General features: G+C 39.8%; 1 protein-coding gene and 1 long non-coding RNA gene across 2 annotated transcripts; one reads left to right on the top strand and one right to left on the bottom strand.

Moving 5' to 3' along the window:
- Positions 1–685: 685 nt before the first annotated feature.
- LOC115430379 (uncharacterized) lies at positions 686–15,947 on the bottom strand. Its single transcript, XR_003936927.1, has 3 exons — positions 15,936–15,947; positions 8,349–8,353; positions 686–1,041 (listed from the first exon to the last, which is right to left on the bottom strand). It is a non-coding gene; the product is annotated as an uncharacterized LOC115430379 (long non-coding RNA).
- On the top strand, positions 5,330–23,912 carry LOC115430371 (obscurin-like protein 1). The gene is made up of 25 exons (XM_030150358.1): positions 5,330–5,616; positions 6,488–7,733; positions 8,716–8,985; positions 9,757–10,017; positions 10,127–10,432; positions 11,537–11,803; positions 11,887–12,162; positions 12,256–12,370; positions 12,817–12,977; positions 13,521–13,793; positions 13,947–14,222; positions 14,296–14,571; positions 14,701–14,976; positions 15,061–15,336; positions 16,294–16,563; positions 18,068–18,334; positions 18,956–19,225; positions 19,319–19,585; positions 20,947–21,213; positions 21,310–21,422; positions 21,550–21,703; positions 21,906–22,067; positions 22,601–22,705; positions 22,794–23,060; positions 23,300–23,912. Exons 2-25 carry the CDS (start codon positions 6,563–6,565, stop codon positions 23,575–23,577), a joined length of 6,624 nt encoding a protein of 2,207 aa, XP_030006218.1. The 5' UTR covers positions 5,330–5,616; positions 6,488–6,562; the 3' UTR covers positions 23,578–23,912.
- Positions 23,913–24,030: the final 118 nt, after the last annotated feature.

Here is a 24,030-nt window from a genome sequence, read left to right as displayed (position 1 = left end):
GGAGCTGTTTTTTCCCAACATTGCTCCACATCTGCTTCTGATCACAAAAAGTAATGCAATATTTATCCAATACAACATCTGACTCTTCCTATTAAAGCAAACAAAGGAGCTCACATAAAGGCCAAACGCAGGATCGGAGTGTGTAAGGTATACGCAGTGAAACACAAAATACAGGTCTGAGTTTACACACCATACAACACAAGTCTGTAGAGAGCCTCACTGTAAACTACGGCGTCACCATGTGCTCTCAACCCCCCTGCTGTGAGCACAATCATCGTGAGGAAACTCTGATTAAATGTAGACATGAGATAAGATCAGCATTAGAACTAGAAGTCCTCTGAGGATAAAGAGGGACAGAGGAGGAAAATGCAAATTTAGGAGTTCAAACAACAAACGATTTTCTAGAGGAAAAGCTGCCAACGCAGTCCACACTCTGAGGATAGAAAATTTTATCTAGGCCTCCGATGTACAGTTGTACTCATAAGTTTTACATACACTGACAGAATGTGCATGGAACGGTCTTGGATATTCCAACATGACAATGACCCAAAACACAAGGCCAAGTCGACCTGTCATTGGCTACAGCAGAAAAAAGTGAAGGTGAAGGAGTGGCCATCTCAGTCTCCTGACCTCAATATCATTGAGCCACTTTGAGGAGGTCTCAAACATGCAGTTCATGCAAGAAAACCCCAAATCTTAAAGGAACTGAAGGTGATTTTGCCAAGAAGAATGGGCAGCTTTACCATCTGAGAAAATAAAGAGCCTCATCCACAACTACCACAAAATACTTGAAGCTGTCATTGATGATAAAAGGGCCAAAAACAGAGTATTAAGAACTAGGGGATGTAAACTGTTGATCAGGGTCATGTCGATAGTTTCTGTTGTCAGTATGATATAAAAGGAGCAAACACATTTATTTGATAATAAATGGTTTCACCAACCACTAGCCACGAGTGAAAGAAAAGTTTTTGTATTATCATTTATATTCTTTGAAAAATGGCCAAAGAATCACAAGTTCTGCGAGGGTATGTAAACTTACAACTATATAGGCTGGCAGAATGAAAAAAAGGATATGAGGGACAAAAACACAGCTGGCAATGATTTCTATTAGTCATAGAGCTGATAAAAAGTAGTACGTATGCTTTAACTCCAGTGCAAAAGTGTGGCTGTGTTTTAACTATTTTTGTTCAATAAAAGTGTAAATTAGTTCACATAAATGCTAAAAGGATTTAAAACTAAAATAAATCAGGAATAAACATTACATCTGAGCTAAAAATCAAATCAACAACACTAATATTCATCAAAAAATACATGCACTCCTGTATCTGCCTCACACACATACACACAGATGTTGTTTATATTTAAAAAAAAAAGCCCTCCTCCTGTCTTTCCCAGAATCCCTTGTTGTTTCTCCCAGCATGCTTGCTGGTTGCAGGGAGAAGAAGGAGGAGCTAAAAGGTCAGAGGTCACCTGACAAAAATGTTTGATCCTCCTATTCACTCTCTGCGTGTCCCTCTATCATCTACTATTTCCCTGCCTCGAGTGATCGGGTTCAGGATGGAGGGATTGAGGCGTCTCGGCTCCAGTGTGTACGTGAGCCTCAACACGCTGCCTCTGGTCTCTAAGGGGGTCTTAACCGGTGTCATCCGAGGGTCTGAACGTTTACACAAATTCTCAGAAGACAGAGTACTTACTGACCTTTATTGCCAACCTCTGTATTACATATAAGTCAGATTACATTTTAAAATTTATCATGTAATGTGATGCTTTAGTGATCACTTCTGCTCAACTTTCAGGCCTCCCCCTCTTCCTCCTCCTCCTCTAAGGTCAAGGTGTTTAGTCAGTGAACCAACTTCTTGCAGTGCTGTTATCATGTCTTAAGAACCTGTCTTCTTAAAATGAGTCTCTAGCTCCATCTGTTGGACACTATTATGCATGGCACCCATTCCCATTCATATCTGTATAAATATCCCATGAACTGTATTGTCATTGATTCATTTAACTGACATGAATTCTATGTATTGAAACCTTTCCTGTAACCACTTTAAATTAAATTACATTGATGCATTTTATTCTTTTAGCCAACAACCTTGTTTCTTGGTATTAGTAATTTTATAGCCTGAGATTGATTGTATGGGATCCCTCAGTTCATTTTTGTTTTCCAAGACCACAGACTAAACTGGAAAATCATGTAATGCTGCAAAATCTGATAAATTAAACATCTGTCTTGTCAGCTAAAGCTTTAAAAGTGTACTTTTCTGTTCATTTTTATAGAAAATCCTGGGACTATACCATACTCAGACTCTTGTCAGTTGGATCAAGGGTAGAGGGTAGGAATTCCCCACTGCAGACAGGATAAATGGGAACTTAAAACTTATTCCTTGAGACATCAATTTCTTTGATGTTTGTTACTTGATTGACTGACAGATCACAGGGTGCACAAATGTGAAGTGAACTGCAATTTTGCTAGTTATAACTGCAGTTATTTAAAGTGTAAAAATTTGACTTTAACTTATGATAACGTCCAGAAAAAATTTGAAAAAGTAAAGTAAAATAAATATTCACTTAACCCATAAAGACCCAAACATCCACAGGCGACCAAAAGCATCTACAGATGTAAAATGTTTAATATCTATTGATCCACTAATCCTATCAATACATGTAAATAATTGGTGTAAAATATAGTTTGTCATCTTTTCATGGTCATCAGATATGACCCATTTGGATGTTCATTGGCTCCATAGTGAACGTGGAAACATCATCATCTTCTACACTGATTCACCAGTAAAACCCATGGAGTTTGATAAATGACAGTGGATGGAGACAGTTTTAAGTTCAGTCATTGATATTTTTGTTGAAAAATGCACTTTTTCTTCAGTTTTCTCTGTTTTTGATATAATATCCCTCAACTTTAATCTGAGCTTTTAGGAACATGTGCATGATTAGCAAATTAAATATTGAAAAATACCTGATTTTCACTGAATAACTCAAAATACAGTGGATAATATCACAATAAATTATGAAAAAATCATTTAGGAAAGGTTAAATTAATTAATTATTAGGAAAAATTAATTTGGGAACTGCCAACAAAGTAGCACAGGGTCTTTATGGGTTAAACATACTGTCCAACATCAACATTCTTGCCTAAAATACACTAAAGTAAGCTGGATATTAACTAATTATATACATCGTTGTCATTTTTTCAAGCTGACTCTGATACCAGTGTACTGAACAGTAACCTTCACTGACTATAAATAGGTATAAAATAAAAAGCACAAATATAACAACACATATATAACTTAAACACTGATGCCTATATTTATGTGGTTCAAAATAATAGCTTAGCTCAATTGACATGCTGTTAAGAAGCCTGCCATCTCTGTCGATCCTTTCCAGCTTTTGATATTGAATTCCAATCTCAGGACAAAGCATAGCATCATGCTGTTGATTCCTGGTGTGGTCATCATACCTAACAGCTGCAGGGATGACTGCGTGGAAGGGAATGTTGGAGGTGCTACCAGCCTTACATGGAGCCGCTACTGTGTCAGACTCTACAATTCATTGAGCTCATTGTCAACTGACACATGCTGCTCAGTCACTACCAATATATTTTCAGATTGTAAATATGGCACTCTGTTTTCTCAGAATTGGAGCACATTTATGTTTGAGATGACACGTGGAAAACAATCACTTAGTGACTGTCACAAACGGGTCGAAGCTATGTGACCTATGCGAAATGCACAAAAGGTCAAAACTCTACAACAGTTAGCAGTGTGTATTTGAGGCATCGGCTGTCCGATCCACTTCACTTTAAGAGAGTTTAGAGAGCTATCGTCTGAGAATGCAGGAGGCGTGTGCCAACAACAGATTCACATCTGTTAATGTGGAAGGCCACTCTCAAAAGCGTAAGTGCAAAAAATAACTGTTAAGTGAAGTTAAAATACACACAGAAAGGCCGTGTGTTTTCCAGAGCCTGGGTTTAGCTTCCATCTCCCTTTTAACTCTGACATTTCAGATGATATCTCAATAGACCAGACAAGAATTTCACTTTATGCATCCACTGATCCTCAAAGTATGTCCTACGGTGATGGTTCTAATTGGAGGAGCTCAGATTAAAGGTCAGGATTTCCAGACAGACAGACAGAGAGGATGATACCAGCTCTGATCAACTGCAGAAAAACCCAGTCAGATGTGTTGTTTTTTGAGATAATAAATCTATAGGGTACACTATGATGGGAAAGTTACTTTGGAAAAGTTACAGTTTAAAAGTTATTCTGTTAAAAATGTACTGTACTGTACCTATTTCAGCATTATTGCCTAACAGCAAGAAGACCCTGTGTTTGATTCCAGCGTGGAGCTTTCTATGTGCAGCTTGACACCTTAATAGGTTAACTATTCGATCTAAATCACCTGTAGTTGTGAATGTGAGAGTGAATGGTTGTTTGTGTGTATGTCGACCCTATGATAAACTGGTGAGATATTATGACTGTCCAGTGGATTAACCAGTTCAGAAATTAACAAATTGACTTGACTGACTGACATTTCATCAAAGTAATGTAGTTTATTACGATCACTTTAATATGTTTTAACCTTTCAATAGAGCACAAAAAATAATAATAATAATCTGTCGGTGTAAACCTGACCTGTATTAACACTAATGGACTGAAATTCATTCCAAGATCGGTAACCTCCGTTGTCCAGTTACAGTATAACTCAAAAGATGGCACAGCAAAACAACCATATTTTAATGTACCACAAGTGGATAAGGATTACATTTATTGTGCGATTTAATTGCTAAATCTTATTATTGCCAAAACCATAATGAATGTCGTGTTCAATTTTTGGATGATAGTGGCATCATCTTTTAATTATGTTCAGTATTTCTTTCTGTTTATTCCTCTGATCACTTTTCAACTTAAATATTTACCCATTCTGTGTGACACACATTTGACCCTATTTATGGGTCAACATGACTCATGACTCAAGGAGATCCAGCAGGTGTGGTGTCCGTTGTCCATTGAGGTTTAACTCAGGATATCTTTTGAGCCAAGTGATCCATCACAGAGCTTGGCCTCCCCTCTATCTTTACTGAACCATAGTCTGTGAATGGAGAGCCTAACTTTATCTGGCCCACTGTCATCGAAGCTGCTGGTATTTTTAGAGGGTGGGCTCGCAGTGGCAGCAGCTGCGAAAGCATTTAATGCCCCCCCCCCCGCCCCCATTCCAACCCTCTCTCTCACTTTTTAGCTGCTGGACAATGACGGTATCAGGGCTGAAAGACCCGGCTCAGTTTCCTCTCTGCCACCTGCAAGCTCACACCAAACCAAGGAACCACAACTAAGACATGCTACTTTTTCTGAATATCTACCACTGGGTGTGAAGACTAGACTCAAAAAGACCAAGAGGAGTTTCAGATGTGACACAGGTTCAAGCAACAAAAGGACCAGAGAAAAGGGCCGCCACTACTAAAGGGTTTCAGAACTGGATGACTGTGCAACAGAACAGACATATACAGGTTGAGGAAGACGTCTACATTTACCTGAGTGTCAACTTGAAGACCAGTTTAGTCGACTGCAGAGCATTGACAGTATGCTTTAATTAGGCATCCCAAACGTGGTAAGTTTAACCTTTGGCTGGTATTTTCTGTCTACAACTAGAAGCAGATGCTTAATAACCGTATACTTTATGTCAAAATGCTCACAGAAAAGCTGACTGTAATGTTTATATGATAGTATTACTCTAGCAAGGAAAGGAGACTCCGATTTTATGATGTGGAGTGTTTAGAAGATGTGCGTCAGATGTGAAAGCATGGTCCATGGCACAGGCAGAACGTTGGTGATTCCTGAGCATAACACAACCAAGTGTTTTCTACTGGCCTGCACAAAATCAAACCAACAAATGAACCAAACAGAATTATAACACGATTTTAGCTTCATTTAATAAGTTAGTGTAACCTGACGACAAGACCCCAGTTCAGAAACAAAGCACGAAGTGAACAATGTGAGTCTATCAGGACGATCTATCCTTACATTTGTTAGTCAGCTTTTTTCTTATTTAGTGACTTCAGGTGTGTCACTGCAGTTTGTGTGCTGTGTGACACATGGTCTGTGGTCTTTTTTTGGACAGTTGACTTTATAAATACACTCTTCAATGAGTTACAGCACCAGCTGTTAGACAACCTGGACTGGTTTATGTTTGGTCAAACTTCACTAAGCTGCTAAACATGTTTACCCCTGTTAAGCAGCTACATTATGAACTGTTTGAACCATGTGAAACATTTTTATGTCACTTATCCCCTGCATTTCATTTCCTCCAAGCCTTTTCAGAAAACTATTTGTATGCAGTCTTTGCTAATACTTAGACAGACCACAAAAACAGAGAATTTAAGGGTCTGGTCATATCAAATGCAGTTAAATGATGACTTTTTGTACATGTAAATGTCTCTGCTGCTGTAACTCACAGAAATATACATTTCTTTATCCTTCAGCTTTTTTGTCAAAGATAAGTGGACCCCACTGAGGAGATTGCAGCACAGCTACACAGCAGAAACAGAGACATCTTAATGGATATATTTGGAGGTGCTCCGCGTGTTTTGGGCTATCCACGCCCTGTAATTGCACAGTGTGGTACAGATGCAACACTGAGATGCCAAATTGGTGGGGACCCTCGACCTGATGTGGTCTGGGAGCGTAAAAATATCCAAATCTTGTCTGAGGGACGCTACAAGCTGTCTGAGGAGGGGAAAGCTTTCCTGCTGACCATTACTGGAGTGACCCCAGGTGATGCTGGCCAATACATCTGCAAGGCAAAAAACAGCATAGGTGAAACCTACGCAGCAGCTTCCCTCAAAGTGGAAGGGGAGCCCCAGCAACTGGAAGGAGTCAATGGTGTGCAGCAGCCAATGCAAGAAAATGGAGATTCAGGACACATGAATGGTTATTGCAAAGTGCAAAATGTGGAGTACAGAAAACAGAATGGAGAAGCGCTCAATGGAGAGCATAAGGGGGACAGCAAGTCTAGTGAAAAACAAGAGGAGGCTGACCTAATATCAGATGATAAACCACGATTCCTTATCAAGCCCCTGTCATTACGGGTGGATCGGGGTGAAGATGCTGCATTCTCCTGTAAAATCTGGGGAACTCCTCTCCCAGAGGTGGTATGGGAGAAGGACGGCAAGAAGCTAAATGACATCTTTGAGAGCACCCACTTCAGTGTAAGCAACCAGGACGGCGGCTGGTTCCAGCTGAAGGTCTTCCGAACACGCATGCCCGACAAAGGTGTTTACACGTGCAAGGCCGTCAACTGCCACGGTGAGGCTTTAGCAGGCGCCATCCTTCTTGTCGAGCCTGTCCCTGACAGGGAAAGTAAAATGTCCTCAAATGGCCTCACCAACAGCCAGTGGTCACCAAAGCACAGGGGCGGGAGGCTCAGTTTGTCAAGGCTGACAGAAGAGCCGACTATCAACTCATCCAAGGTCAAAAAGTTTGCGGTGGTGGAGGGGAAACACGCCAAATTCCGCTGCTTTGTGACAGGGAAGCCAAAGCCTGAGATTGTGTGGAAGAAAGATGGGGTTCCTTTAGAACCTGGGCGGCGCCATCTGATTTTTGAGGATAGAGAAGGTTACTACACACTGAAGGTTCTGTACTGTAAGACCCAAGACACAGGCCTGTATGTGTGTGCAGCATCCAACGCACTGGGAAACACCCTGAGTGCAGTTCACCTGTCTGTCAAAGGTAAGACACACCTGGCAGGTGTTAAAGTGCTGCCTCTACACCCCTACTGACAGTCAGATAAATAAATGGGACATATTTCAAATATACTATTAAAGTTGTGGTACAATTACTGCAATTGTTTTTATTGTCATGTGTTGAGAAACAAATGTTTGACACAGCAAATATAAACTGAAATATTAGAAATAAATACAGACTAGAAACACATGAATAATCAACCAGTGCAGTAACATAGAAACACTTAACGTGTCCTTCTGATTCAGAAAAGACCTCATAGTTTCAGAATATGAATGGACTAATTTCGTATTAAGTAAAATAAATTCTAGGATGTTGGTGTTTGTTCCACTGTTTTTCTTACTTAATCTGAATGAAAAACATTTGAAAAGGACGACAAGAGCCACAGACTGAACCACCAACCTCTCAGTCTGTGGAAAACTAGCAGCCACCTTTAAATTCATCACTGCCTTTTTTCATCTTAAAATGAACAGGTTAAACATGAAAACAAATGAGCTATGTGACAAAATTTCTGAATTTCATTACTACATTAATGATGCTGAGTGATCAATGCATGTTTACTGTTATTATTTTATTAACATGGATAAAACAATAGGTCATAACTCGCACTTGTTAAGGTTAAATGCTCTGTTTTTTTGTGGAGAGTCATGTATCACCTTTAAAGTGGTTAATTATTTTGTTCTAATCCTTTCCTGATGAGCAGATAATTCTCAGGGTCACTTAGCTTTTTATATTCACACATAATAGTGTGCCAGCTGCCCTTATCTGCCATGTGTCAGCTTAGTGTGAGGTCAACAAGAGATAGAGTTAAGTTAGAGATAGAGATAGGTTAAATAGAGATATATGCAGAGGCACACAGGGAATGTGGTAGAATAACATAAAACAAAAAAGGATGGTTTATAACAGTACTTTAAAACTTGGACTAACCTTTCTCCCTTGTCTTTTGAACTTACCTGTCCTGTTTTATCAGGTACGTCCGTGCGGTTCAGGCGTCAGTTGAAAGACATGGAGGTGAGGGAGAGGGATGTGGCGGTGTTGGAGTGCGAGGTGCCTGATGAGACGGTCCCGGCGGCCTGGTACCTGGAGGACCACAGGCTGATGCCCAGCAGCAAATATGGTATGGAGCAGAAGGGCACCAAAAGACGACTGACCATCCACGATGTTGGGACAGATGATGATGGAGTCTATCTGTGTGAGATGCCAGATGGAGCAAAGAGCATCGCTGAGCTGTCGGTTAAAGGTAAAATAAAGGTTTTCTTTTTAATCCTGTGGATAAATTATTTAACTTTTGACCAAATCTCTATGTAAACTTCTACAGGGTGTCCATAAAGTCTCTTTACAATTTAACCCACTTATTACAAAAGCAAATGAAGACAAATCTGTGGATTTTAATACAAAATGAAAACCCTCATTTAATGCACATCTATATGGGCACCATTAGTTGCACAAAGCACATCAAGACAGTACTGCATCAAGACAGTACTGGATTGCTTGACATGCTGGCTGTAGTATAGCCTCAGCAATGGTTTCAGCGATGTTTTGGTTCAGGTCGTTGATGTCCTCTATCTATGTTCGATACACGATGTCTTTAACGTAACCCCATAGAAAGAAATCCATGGGAGTGATATCTGGTGAACGAGGTGTCCGGGGAATTGGGCCATCCCTTCCAATCCACCAGTCTGGAAATGTTTGATTTAGGAACCCACCAACAGGCAATCCCCAATGTGGTGGTGCACCATCTTGCTGGAAAATTATGGTTAGCTGAAGGTCCAGTTGTGGTGCCACATATTCAGTAGAAATTTCAAGGTAAACATTTACTATCATTGAAGAAAAATTAATCAATGATTCGATTGCACAAGGGTCCACATCATAGATTCAACCACTGAGTACACAGAACAAATCTGATCTGACTTTGTGCACACTATGTATTTCTCAGAGACAGCTTCCATTGTGGGTTAATTAAAATGCATACCTTACTATAAAGTGTTAAAATTACTATACGTACTCACAGGTACAATCATTAAAAAACTTCCACGGAAGCTGGAGGTCATGGAGGGCGAGAATGCTGCATTCTGTGTCGAAGTGGAGGATGATGACATGGAGGTCCACTGGTTCAAGGACGGTCTGAAGCTTCATGAGACTCACCAAACCATACTCAAGTCTTTTGGGAAAACACACATTCTGGTCTTTGTCAATGTGGCCCATCACAACTCTGGGGTTGTCACTTTTGTGGCAGGGAGATCCAAGACCTCAGCACGACTCAAGGTCAAAGGTAAATCTTGAAAATACTGTCCATTACTCCCTTTGGTAGCTCTACTGAAACATTTCCCATGAGAAATAAATGCTTTACAGGTCCCATACTTGTCCTTTCTTAACTTCAGCCATTAGACACTGCCCCCCTATCTGCCCTGTGGGAGTCAATATGGACGTAGACCGGCCCAACAGCGTCCTCCTCACCTGGGTTCCTGCCCCCAACAGCCAGACCAGCACCAGGTCCATGTTTGTCGTGGAGAGACAGGAGGTGGGCTCCCAGGAGTGGCAGAAATGCTTCACCTCGGAGACCGCTACCTCAGCTGAGGTATCTGGCGACAGCATACCATGTGAAGGAAACTACCGCTTCCGTGTCTGTTGCATCAACAAGTATGGACGAAGTGGACATGTGGAGTTTCCCAAAGTGGTCCATCTGGGTGAGCAAGCAGACAAAGAAGCTCAATGGAGTCATTATTCAAGCTCGGAATTTCTGGCCTATTTTTGGTTCAATAAGTTAAATTTAAGACCTTTAACTTGACTTAAATATTAGGTCAAGTGTTTTCTTGCACAAGTTACAATAAGACCTACAATTCAGACTAACTACACCTGATTAAACCTTTAGCATAGTATATAAATTCTGCTGTTAAGTGTCTTCTAGTCAAAACTATAGTAAAAGACATCAGATATAGCGCATTACTGATCATATTACATCCACAATACCAGTCCTAAATATATGACACCTTTTATAGACTTCATATCAAGTAACTTTCAGGCTCATAAACAAGTGTTCAATGTCAGTTTTTATCTTTTTTTTTTTTTTTTTTTTAAATATTGACATTTTTATCATTAACACCACAATTTCTCTAATAATTAACTGTGTGATTTGGCTTAAAATTACATTTCGATTTTTATATTTTTGTAAGGGTCCTGTGGTTTTATTCTCATGTTTTTCTGTTTCCTATCTTAGTTTGTAAGTGTGGGTGTTTGCTGTGTGTTTGTGGTTTTATTTCCCTTGTGTTTATATTGTTACAGTTTTAGTTCTTGGATTTTCATCCCTTTTTATTATTAGTGTTTTCATGCTATATTTCCCTACAAACAACAATGCAGAGCCTCATAATCTTTCAATGAAATGTGTGGCAAGTTTTTTCTAACTTCACACTTTGTAAATCCACTCAGAAGTCTGTGACCAACTTTTGGGTCACTCACGAACCACCAGTTGAGAAACAGTGCTAAATCGGACTGAATTTAGTCACACCTTTAACATTACATTTAGTGATGTACTTGCACATCATATCATTTCATTCGAGTGAAATAGCCGTAAATAATGCTAAATGTTACTGATAATTTAGTAAAGGGGATACGACACCACTGACAGGCGAAAATGAAATGTGGATTTTCCTGAATTTAAATACAGTTGAAACATTTTATATGATGTAAAAGTCAATTTAACAAATATATAATAGGGGCAAGGGTTAAGATAAAACAAAGGAAACCAATTACGTAAAAAAATTTAAATAACTGTTTGTGGGGGTTTTTTCCAGTTCCTGGTCCCAAGATTTGCACTCACCTCCAAGCCTGTGAGATTATGGAGGGAGAAGAGGCTCGTTTTACTATTGAGCTATCTACCTCAATGGTTGGAACCTGGTTTCTGAACAGCACTCAACTCCAACACGGTGGACGATATGTGATAGAACAGTCCCAAACGAAGCATTCCTTGGTTATTCGTGACTCTCATTCTGCAGAGGATGCAGCAGAAATCACGTTCATAGCCAATGGAGTGCGGGATTCAGCTGTTCTCAAAGTTAAACGTAGGTGTAATCATTTGTGTAAACTTGAAACAAAACACATTTCACTATTTCCCATTGATTTGTTTTATGCATTGTTTTTGCAGCTGCGGTTGTGACATTCAGCCCTCTGCCAGAATGTGACACCAATAAGAAGGTGGAGACTGGAGAGCCCATCGTTCTGTACTGTGAAGTTTCCCATTCCTTCGCTCAAGTGTCCTGGCTTAAGGATGGACAAGAGCTTCAGATGACTGATGGTCTCAACATCCAATCAGACGGGAATATGAGGAGGATTGTGATCCAATCAGCTGAGGCCTCTCATTCTGGAGTTTACACTTGTCAAACTGCAGGAGATGCCATCAACTTTAAAGTGGACATTACAGGTAAAACGTTTCTGAAAAGCAGATAAATGTAAGATTTTGGGGGTCAGTACCTTGTTTTCCTGTTGCTGAGAACCCTCTTGCCTTCCTCCACAGGTCCTTCAGTGCAGTTCAGTCCAGTCCCAGAAGAGGAGCTTCATAAGAGCAGCATGGAGCTGGACCCCGTTGTGCTCATCTGTCATGTCAGCAGAGATGATGCTGAAGTTGTGTGGTATGGAGTCCTGCTGGAGGAATTCACAAGATAAATTATGTTTTAAAAATCAGTTTAGTGTCCTCTCACATATACACTGATGTCCTTTAAGTTGGACTAATTTTGTTTTTAGACACATTCTTCTATTTATTCTTATTTCTACATATCTGTAATCACCTTTGACCAGGGACAATAGTTACAAATTGAGTCTCAGTTACACTTTATTTGTTAAGTGTAGATCACATTGTTACAATGATTTCATGAAGAGGTTAAAAAAATATATATATATATGTATATATATATATATATATATATATATATATATACACAAATATATAAAATTTCAACTTTATGTGCAACAGTGTAGGTTCTTTATAAATACTTTTAGTCATCTGAATTATTTATTTATTCTGTTACATGCATTTGAGAATGTGTTTTATTTTAGTCTGTGTCTGATTTTGCCCCAGGTACAAGGACGGTCATGAGATCCACCCCAGTGACAACATAACTCTGCAGGCAGAGGGAACCATGAGGAGGCTGATCATCCGCTCTGCAGAAACCTCAGATGCTGGCAGTTACATTTGCCAGGCAGGAAACAACAGCATGGAGTTCACTGTTAATATCAGAGGTACAGAAACATGTAGAACAGCTATTTATCAGTTGCGGAATATCATGCTTTTACTCAAATACTAAAGTAAACATTTGAGGCTCTTTATCTGAGTATTTCTATGTTCTTTAAAGCCCCTTGTGGATTCACTTAAATGTGCATTTTCTGAGCTCTTGAAAAGTTTAATTTTTAGAGATTCCTGGTTCTCACAGGACAGCAATGCAACAAACATTTGATCTTATAGAATAACTTACCACAAAAGTATATAAAGTTATTAAAAACTTAGTAGTAAAATGAGCATATACATTGAAGGTCATACAAAACAAAAAAACACATACCATTTTACTGAACAGCGGTTATTATTTTTCATACTTAGTACATACTACATAGTACATTCTGCTTACATATTTAACATTTTAGTTGAGTATTTTCACAGTGTGGTATTAGGAATATTACTTGAGAAAAGGATCTGAATATTACTACCACATATGACGCTTTTATAAATCAAATAAAGTACAGAAAAAAAGAGTTGCCCTTATAGTGCTTCCTCTAACTCAAACACAGAACCCCCAGTGATGATTGTAGAACCTAAGGACGACATGGTGATGGAGGGCTACATCTCAGAGGACGTCCACCTCCAGTGTGAGTTGTCACGCACCAATGGGAGGGTGCGGTGGTTCAAGGATGGCCATGAGGTGGAGGAAAGTGGAAACATCCAGCTGGTGTCAGAGGGTCCTTACAGGAGACTCACTATTCTGTGCAGCACAGCAGAGGACAGTGGAGAGTATGTGTGTGAAACAGATGGAGACTCAGTCTTCTTCCAGCTGACTGTGACAGGTAGGACAGAAGGTCCTGTTGTGTTTACTAATATGATAATATTCACCAGATTTATTATGTAAAAGATGTTGGATCAACAAAATACAAAAAATATCTAAAGGATGGCATTAAAATGTCAGTGTATGGACATCATATGTTCTATTTCTACACCAGAGCCACCGATCCGGATCATTTCCCCACCTGAATCAGAGCTTGAACTGACCCACTTGGCCTCTGAGAGACTGGAGCTTAACTGTGAAATCTCCCACGCCGATGCTCACATCAGATGGTACAAAGATGGCCTGGAGGTAGAGGAGAGCTGTAATCTGATTTTAGAAGTGGATGGGGCCCATCGCCGACTGGTCATCCCCAAAACCACCGTGGACGATGCAGGGGAGTACGTGTGTGACACTGAGGATGATTCTGTGACCTTCCTAGTGACTGTTACAGGTAAGGAGGCAGACATGAGGGTAGTTATCAGTCGTCCAAGACACATTTTCTTGAGATCTTCTTCTTTGTGCAGAACCACCAGTGATGCTTACACGACCTAAAAACATGGCTGACACACTGAAGAGTTTCACTGATAAGCCAATCGTCCTGGAGATCGAGGTGTCCCGACCCAGTGCAGAAGTGAAGTGGTGGGTGAATGGCAGAGAGATAGAAGAGACCAGTAACATCAATATTACACAGGACGGACTCCTCCGCCGTCTGACCATCCACTCTCCGACTCCAGAGGATTCTGGGAAATACACATGTGATGCTGTTGATGACAAAATTGATTTCCAAGTTAAAGTCTCAGGTAAAGGCCAGATCAGGATCTTGTATTTATGAAACATCTAGTCATTGGTTGTTATCATATAACATGGAAGTGAGTGGAAAAAGTACCAAACAAATTGAAATATAACATGATAAAACTTTTCTTCCTCAGAGCCTCCAGTGATGATCCTAAGGAAGTCAGAGATTAAAACTGATCTTACATCGCTGGTTTCTGATGACATAATCTTGGAGTGTGAGCTCTCCAGAGCTAACGCTGTCACCAAATGGTACAAAAACGGCTGTCGCATTGAGAATGATGAAAGATTCTGCGAGGAGGAAGAAGGCGCTTTCCGTTCTCTCGTGATCCTCAACGCTGAATTTGGAGACTCCGGAGAGTACTTCTTGGATGCTGGAGATGACAACATCAGCTTCCAGGTTACAGTCGAAGGTAAAACTCACTTTGTGGACTTCATTTCTCAAAAGTGACATAAAAAATATCTCTTAAAATATCTTCTCCCTCTTTGGGTTTTAGAGCCTCCAGTAAAAATTGTCGGGAACTCCAATGACCCTGATTATCAGGATATGGTGGCAGGTGATGAGCTCATCCTAGCCTGTGAGGTGTCCCGAGCCAACGCCCCCGTACAGTGGTACTGCAATGATCAGCTGTTAACCAGCGACTCCCGGGTCTACATTGAGAGCTACGGCACTCTGAGGAAAATCATCATCTCTAATGTCCAGCCCTCAGATTCTGGGAAGTATGTGTGTGATGCTGTGGATGACAAGATGATCAGCATTGTCAGGATTCAAGGTATGACCCCAGACTACTGTCACCACAAAAATAAACATGATTAAGACTTTTCAATGTTGTTTTTTTTTTTTTAACCTTCATTTAACCTTTTGCAAGAGTGTCCTGGCCAAGACAGCCGCAGTAGAAGTTACAGACTACAGAGGTTTCAGCCATACATCCACATTAAAAACATACATAAAACACAAAGTAAAATTCAGTTCTAAAACCATACATAAACACTATACTAATAATAACATACGTACAAAACAATATCAATTAATCAAAAGGTACTAAAAGTATACTACAATGTTCTTCATTGTTATGTAGAAAATTAAGCTTAATGAAGTTACTATAATTGGTTCCTTTCCCACAAATTACAAAAAATTAATAAATACAAGAAGCATAATACAAGAAAAACACATGTAAGGTGAAAGGATCATGCATTTTCTAACATTAGAACATCACTTTTAGAACATTAGACCAACATAAGTGCTGATCCAGACACCTGTCCACATCCACATTCTCCCTTTGAACATCATTCCTTACATTAGTACCATTACTTCATGGTACCTAACAAAGCAGGTACACTCAGTGTTCATGCAGAAGTGGACCTTACAGACCCTGTAGACCACATCAGACCTGAGATTATTGCCTCACTGTCCTCACTGGAACTGTTCCTGTTACTGTCTTGTAATGCATGCAAAAATTACCCAAAATAGTCACTTGCACAATAAAGGGTTAAAAGCATGTCAAAGCAGAACCTGATTCAATCAGTTAGAAAAACATCTACATCCAGATTTATCCTTTTCCCATTCATGTAGAATGACTGAATGTATTTACAGAGACCAGCTCCTTCTGTTTTATCTCCTTCTGTAAATTGTGGGAGCAGAAAATTTAAAAGGTTTCTTTCCCAGTTCTGTTCTGTCTTTTGGAAAATGAGAATTAACTAACATTTGCCTCTTTTCCTTTTTACTCAAGATAGTCCAGTTACATTCATAAACAAGGAGGATGACATTGTTGTGACGGGCTACGAAGCAGAAAGCATAACCCTGACAAGCTATGTGTCCAAGGAAAGTGCTCTGGTGCGTTGGCTTAAAGACTGGTCGCCTGTTGAAGGTGAGCGCTACCGAGCACTCATGGAGGGCCATAAACGCACCTTCACCATCGACCCTTTGAGGCGCTCTGATGCTGGCGAGTACACCTGCGATGTCAACACGGACCAAATCCACTTCAGCCTGCTGGTGAAAGGTTTGATTTCTGTTTGTTCAGTCATTTACAGCAACCTTTTTGTCTGGTGTAATTACTTTAGTAGTGGTTGGACTAAAACTTATATGCTACACTAATAACCATATATGTCTATTGTTACACTATTGTTCATACACATCAACTACTATAATTACTATTCCAGCTATTTTACACATACACAACTACTTGAGTAAAACACTGGTCTACAAGTAAAATGCCTCCAGAATATAAATAAAAAATGTAGTTGCTTGTAGTTCCCAAGATACCGTCTTGGGTCAAAACATGAAATTGGGAGAATTAATAAGACAATGGAATTTACTCAAAATGAACCAGATGTACTTCAAAACACTGTCTGCACATTAAAATGCATTCATTTTACAGGTTATCTATACTGGAACATTTATAAATCTATTGTATAAATGCACATAAACTAATATATATGTATAACAATTTACCCCATACATTGAAACCTTCAGCTAACCAGCACTTTTGTCACTTGTTTTCCAATTCATCTCATGTGTATGTACAATTTAGTACATTTAAGGCAGATCATTTCTGTACAAACAAATTGTACACCATTGCTATATTCATTGATCAATCTGTTAGTCAGATTAGATCAGAATGGATATATAAGACACATTATCTTACAACTCAAATACTACAAAACATGGTGTATATTTACTAAAGATCAGCATCCATTTGAGTTGTTCCTCTAAATAACTATGTTAATTAACATGAAATATTGAAACTACTGACAGTTAAAAAGTATTATCCTATACATATATGGAGTATCTGGGTGCATGATCCATTGTTTTTTATTGTGAATATCAAGCACCTGGTTAAGAAACTTCAAGTTAGGTTGGGTTTTTACTATTGAAATTAAAGCCTGCTTTAATTTCTCAGTCAGGAAAAAGCTTATGCAGGCTACATTTAAAGAGCAGAAACATTTACTGTATAATTGCTCTGTATCACAGTGCTTTGCTTTTTATATCCAAATGCATCGTCCATTTCCTCTGATATAGTTTCCTGGGCTTCATTAAGCTTGAAGAGACAATATCACTAGTACATTACTATACTTATCGACAAAGCATTGCCAGCTAAACTATTATCTGACTTAATAGCTGTTAAAACTTTTATTCCATTTAACAGTTACAAAGTTCCTTAGATATATGCAGAACTTAGTAAAGCCTTCTCTTATTTTGCCTCTGGTCTCTGAATAACCTTCATGATATATAACAACTTCATGATTTTGTTTCCTCAAGTGAATTTAAAGCTATTATGTAACTAGAAAGTGCAAATGCTATTCCTATCTGGATTGTTTTTGTACATTTTGTCTCATGAACCTTTCCCTGTTCTCCTGTCCTTGCTTTTACCTATTTTACTTATCCCCTGGAAATAGTAGAAATACCCTTAGCAGACACAAACCCGCCTGAGAGTCATTTGATGTATCACAGGTTATTTCAGTTAAGTTTGAGAAAGTAATACCTTTGACCTTCTACCTCTATAGAAATGAGGATCAAGTTCACCCAGCCTCTCCGGGACACAGTAGCCCATGCTGACAGTATGGTGACCCTTCGCTGTGGGGTGTGCAAACCTAAAGCAGATGTCCAGTGGCTGAAGAATGGTTTGGAGATTGTTGCCAGCAGGAGGTTCACCATTCGGGCAGATGGAGTAGAGCGGAGCCTGACTATCCACCGTTTAACCCAAGAGGATGCTGGAGAGTATTCCTGCGAGTCTAAAGACGACAGGACATCAGCATCACTGAGAGTAGAGAGTAAGTATAAACCACCAGTGGGCAACTTATGGCTTCGGGGCCAAATTTGGCTAATGGGCCCTTTTAAAGTGGCTCCATGTGGCATTGACAAAAAAAAAAAAAAAAATACAGAATTTATAGGTTTTTTTTTTTTTTTTTTTTTTACACATTTTGCTATTATTGTCACAACCATAATGTCACTCTGTTATGCATTTGTAAAAACACAGACTTCACTCCAAATGAAAGAAAAAAATAGAAGTAGCAGTCGTAGTGAGTATAATCTACTTTTTATTTTAGGGCACTGAAGGTATTCATCTGTAGACTCCAGTGCAAATACCAGTCAGTTTTTGCTGCACAAATGTCACTACTTTCCTCAGTGTAGTTCTGTAAATGTACTGAAACTTTGATTTATTTTTGACATATTCTGTACAAACTAATCCTAAAGAGCTTCTTCTTAAACAGTCACCACTCTGAGGTGCAACATAGAAGAATATTTTTTGGCTCCAGATTTTTTTTTTTCTATTTCTGTCCTAAAATGGCTCTTTAGATGGTAAAGGTTGCCGACCCATGGTACAGACTCTACACTCAAATGTCTTGGACTTTTGTTTCATCTAGAATTCATGGACTTTATCTTCTTTTCAGTGCCCAGAGTGGTGGAGTTCCTCACTGAGCTCCACAACACCATGGTGCTGGAAGGAGAAAACGCCACCTTCAAGTGTGTGGTTTCCCCAGAGGATGCCCAGTTAGTCTGGCTCATGGACAATGAGCCTATTAAGCTGTGTGAGCGTTTCCAGATAACCCAGAATGGCCTGTGCCACACCCTGGTGATCAAAAAGTGCCAAATGTTGGACTGCTCTAAAATAACAGCCGAGGTCGAGGGGAAGATCAGCAAAGCCTGCCTTAAAGTCCAGGGTAACGAACATCACATGGTATCAGCCTGTATGTATCCCCATCAGTAACAGCACTTCACTGTGGGCTTTATTTTCACTTCTTCCAATTATCCAGAGGCTCAGGTCATGTTCACCAAGAAAATGGAGGCAGTCATGGCGGAGGAGTTTGGGGAGGCCACGTTGGAGACAGAGATCAGCCTGGAGGCAGGGGAGGTCCAGTGGATGAGACAGGGGGTGGTCATCCAGCCCGGACCCCGACATACGCTCACACAGGATGGCTGTAAACGCACCCTGACCATCCACAACCTGAGTCTGTCTGACCGGGGAACGTACCGCTGCGAGACCCTGCACGACCGTACGCAGGTCAAACTGAATGTGGAGCGTAAGTGGATTTGAATAAGAATCGTGTATAATTTAACTGACAATTACTTTTATTTACCCTCTGATACATGATCTCATCTGATATAGATGACTTCCCCTTAACAGTGTATTTGGGTTTGTACATATGGATACTGATGAGCACACTGATCCACTCTTCAGATCTTTGGTTATGATGAATATTTTCAGTTTCAGGTTGTTTTTGTTTTTTATTGTTTAACCATCAAAGACCTAAACAGCCTGGGAAAAACATCTACTAATATAAAATGCTTTATAACTTGTGACTAATCCTCTCAATACATTTGTACCATTCAGGTAAAATGCAGTTTTCAGTGGCATGAGATGTGCCTTTTTTTGGACACTCAGAAGCTCTGTAGTGAACACTGTTTTCTGCACCACCATCACCAGTAAAACCCATGTACTTTGACAAATGACACCTATGTTATATTCAGCTAATGACAGCCTATATTTTGCTACAAAAAAGGCACTTTTTCTTCAGTTTTCTCTCTTTTGATGTTAATTATTAGTAAATTAAATACTGGAAAGCACCTGACTTTCACTAAAAGAAAAGTAAAACACAGATGTTAATGCTATAATAAATGATGATAAATGATATAGGAAAGGTTAAATGTAGAAAACTTATAGTTCCAGGTCTATAAGGGATAATGTTAAAGATTAGTTTTCGTTTTCTCACACTGATAAATTCCTATCCACAGACAACAATGATAAACTGTGGGTCAGAGTTTTGGGATTTTCACTTACCTGGTCTACAAGGCTGGGTTAGCCTATCTGTATAGTCTTTTCAAGTGGACTTTTTAGATTCCCCTTCAGAAATCTTCCACTTCTTGTCGCCCACCATAATTTTTTTTTTATTCTAGTTAGCTTTGTCAACAACACACAGCACAGTTTCAGTTCATTTTGTTAAGTCTAATTTGTATTTTTTTAATGTCTCCCTTCCACTTTGCGTTCTTTTGTTGGTATTCGCTACTGATAACACCCTTAGTTGTGGGTGCCATTCACACTTTGTCACAGCGCAAAAAGTTACTAAGAATAGCTGGGCTAGACCTGTAAGTGTAAAAAGGTTTTGGAAACACAGCCTCACTGTGTACTCTGTGACACGGACAATGGTTGCTCAGCTGCAGCTGGTGCGATGTCCTTTTGTGATGTGATAAAATCAGCTGGGACTATATCTGAACCACCTCTTGTTGTCCTTGACACTGAATTGCACCAACGTGGGCTTTCAATGTACAGTGAAAGTGTTACCATGCTTTAAAGCAGTACCTACATAAAAATGTGTGAGTTTTATGGATAACAAACTATTATTCTTTAATGTTACTGTCGCTCTGATTCTTTTTTTTTCTCCAGCACGAAAAATCTCCATCCGTAAAGGCCTCACTGACCAAGAAACTTTTGAACGTGAGACGGCATCCTTCGAGGTCGAGCTCTCCCACATCGATGTGGAAGGCATCTGGCAGAAAGATGGCATCCGGGTCAAACCAAACAACCAGTGGCTGGTGAGCACCAACGGGCATGTCCACGGCCTCACCCTGTCCAACCTCACCTTGGAAGACACCGGCACCATTGTTTTCTCAGCAGAAGGCGTTCGAACCTCTGCTAGGCTGACAGTTCAAGGTAGATAGGAGACAGTGGACTTTGGTATGGTGTAGAAAAGCCCCATTACAGATTTAGTTTTCATTGGGTTTATGATCGCTGACTAATTCTCTGCAGAGACACCAGTATCTATCCTCAGACCACTCGCTGATGTCCGTGTGGAGGAGGAATTTCCAGCCACTCTGGAGTGTGAATTCTCCAGACAAAACGTTGAGGTCAAATGGTTCAAGGTACAACTATAACATTATTAATACTTGTATAAATATAATACATTTCACCCACTGCAGAAAGCAGGCTGGAAAGGCAACAGTAAATATGAGAAATACCTCTGTGACTTTTTTTTTTTCTGTGAATCAGAACGGGGCAGAGCTGAAGCCAGGGAAGAACTGTCGTATCTACTCCATGGGCCGGAAAGGGTTCTGCCAAATCCTGCAGTGTTCTCGTGCAGACTCTGGCACCTATAAATGTGACACGGGAGAAATTAATACAACCTGTTCACTTGAGGTTTATGGTAAGTTAATGTTCCTGACAACCTGTCAGATGAATAAACACATTTAATGTAATAAATGTAAATGTAATGCTGGAGATTTTTTGTAACTGTGTGAAGCAACAGATATGGTCAATGCTACAATGTCACCATCTAGTGGTTGTACAGGAAATTGCTGTTATAAGCTCTGTATTTGAGTTCTCTCATGGTCTTACTGAAACCACAGAGCATGAGTTGGAGATCGTTCAGGACCTGGAGGACCTTTATATACAGGAGGACCAGAATGCCGTCTTCATGTGTGAGGTTTCTTTAGAGGACGTGACTGGGGAATGGTACAAGGATGGACACAAGATCCGACCCACCAGCACCATCAAGATCCGCACGGAAGGTCAGACATGGAATGGGTTAACAAGTGATCAGACTGATACTAACAAACTGTTACACAAGATAAAGATCACAGTTGTTTTCAAACTGAGGTTGACTATTTAGATATATGGAGGCCAAGCAGAAGAAGAGACCAGTATGTCGACAATGTTCTTCATTAGTTGTCTGGCAAGTTCCTCAAGAGTATGTTTTCTCAAATTTAGCTGCTAAATATCATTTCCCTTCTAGCTGAATCATTATTATGTCTCTGCAGATATTTTACTTGCTTCTCTTAAACCCAGAGTTACTCATTTAAGTGTTGATAAATGCACCAGGCTTTACATTTATCATTTTCAACAGACCTCAACTGAGCACTAAATCTAATCAGTTTTAATACCTGTTAAAATTATTTAAGAAAAACTGTTTTAAGCCCTATAATTCAGACTGGATTTCACTCTTTAAGGACTTGCAGAAATGCTGGTTAATCCAACCATTTACCTCAATGTCCAGTATGATTACATTTGTCAACCTGTAATATTATTAACTCTTTCCATCTAGCAACCAAACACTTCCTGCTGATGTGTAACGTCAAAGCTGAGGATGCTGGAGAAATCCGCTTTGTTGCCAGAGACGTTGAATGTACAGCCTATCTTGAAGTGGAGGGTGAGTCCATCTTCAGCTCTGGGTTACATCACTCCCTTCTTTTCTTTGGTGCACACTCAATCTCCAAACCTCTTCTCTCTAATCTCAGAGCTTCCAGTTTCTATTGTTAAACCTCTGCGAGACCGAACAGCCTTAGAGAAACATCGAGTTATCCTTGAATGCACCGTTTCCACCCCTCGCTGTGACGCCACCTGGTATAAAGGCAGTGAGGAGCTGGTTTCGACTGATCGAATGGAGATCCTGGCTGATGGCTGCTCCCATAAACTCGTAATCCAACAGGTTGCCGTGGAGGATGAAGGTACCTACACCATTGAGGTTGGCGAGCACACATCCAAAGCCAAACTCTTGGTTGAAGGTACGTTTTGAGCATTTTGAGGTTCTTATCTCAAAGCATGAAGAAGTTTTTAGATCATTTTATGTTTTTAGATCATGTTTTCAGCTGAAGTTGGTTGGATTTCATGGTTTTTAATTGTACTTGAGTAAAAATGGCACCACAGTAAGATGATATTTTAGTACTTTTCCCTGTTAAAATGCTAGTTAATTTATTTTTCTGCTTGTTTTCTTACCTTAAACTCCTCCACTCTGTTACTGTAGCTCAAGCCCTTGTCATGGTCAAAGAACTGGAGGATGTGGAGGTGACAGAGGATGAACCCGCATGTTTTCAGTGCGAGGTGTCAGTGGCCATAAGTAAACCTCCAGTTTGGACTTTGAATGGAGAGACCCTTCAATCAGGCCCAGGCATTCGTGTGGACAACCACGGGACAGTCCACAAACTCACCCTAAAAAACACCAGTGTGGACATTAGCGGGACAGTAAAGTTCACCATGGGCAAGGCAAAGAGCAGCGCCATGCTCACAGTGACAGAAAAGTAGAAGAAAGAGGACAAGCAAGTGACAGGAAGAAAGAAAAAATGGGGAAACTTCAAATAAGACAAACATCTTTTGTGTTTGGATCCCCTGTACTTTATTCCCCGTAAAAATGACAGTAAAGCTAGACAATCCAGGTATTCGCTTTTTTTTTTTTTTTTACACTGGAGAAGATATTTATTTCTCAGATTTATAGTGGACTTTGTATTCCTCTATTGTAAAGAACATTTCCCAAAATTAAATCTAAAGTTATTGTGTTGTCAGACATGTTGGTCATGTTCTTTCCATATGACAGTAAAGTTTAATTTGTATGATTTTTTTTTTTGTGTGTAAACAGTGGTATTTTTTGGATCATTGTATTCTATCCCTCATAGCAGTGATGGGCAATTAATTAATAATCATTACTAACTGAAAACATAAATAGAGACTGAGTAATGGGACTCAACAAAAGTTATCCCA

Source organism: Sphaeramia orbicularis, chromosome 2 (assembly GCF_902148855.1).
Source record: "Sphaeramia orbicularis chromosome 2, fSphaOr1.1, whole genome shotgun sequence".
Taxonomy (NCBI): Eukaryota; Metazoa; Chordata; class Actinopteri; order Kurtiformes; family Apogonidae; genus Sphaeramia; species Sphaeramia orbicularis.
Note: the sequence above shows the minus strand (reverse complement) of the source record. Positions and strands in the feature narration are given on the sequence as shown.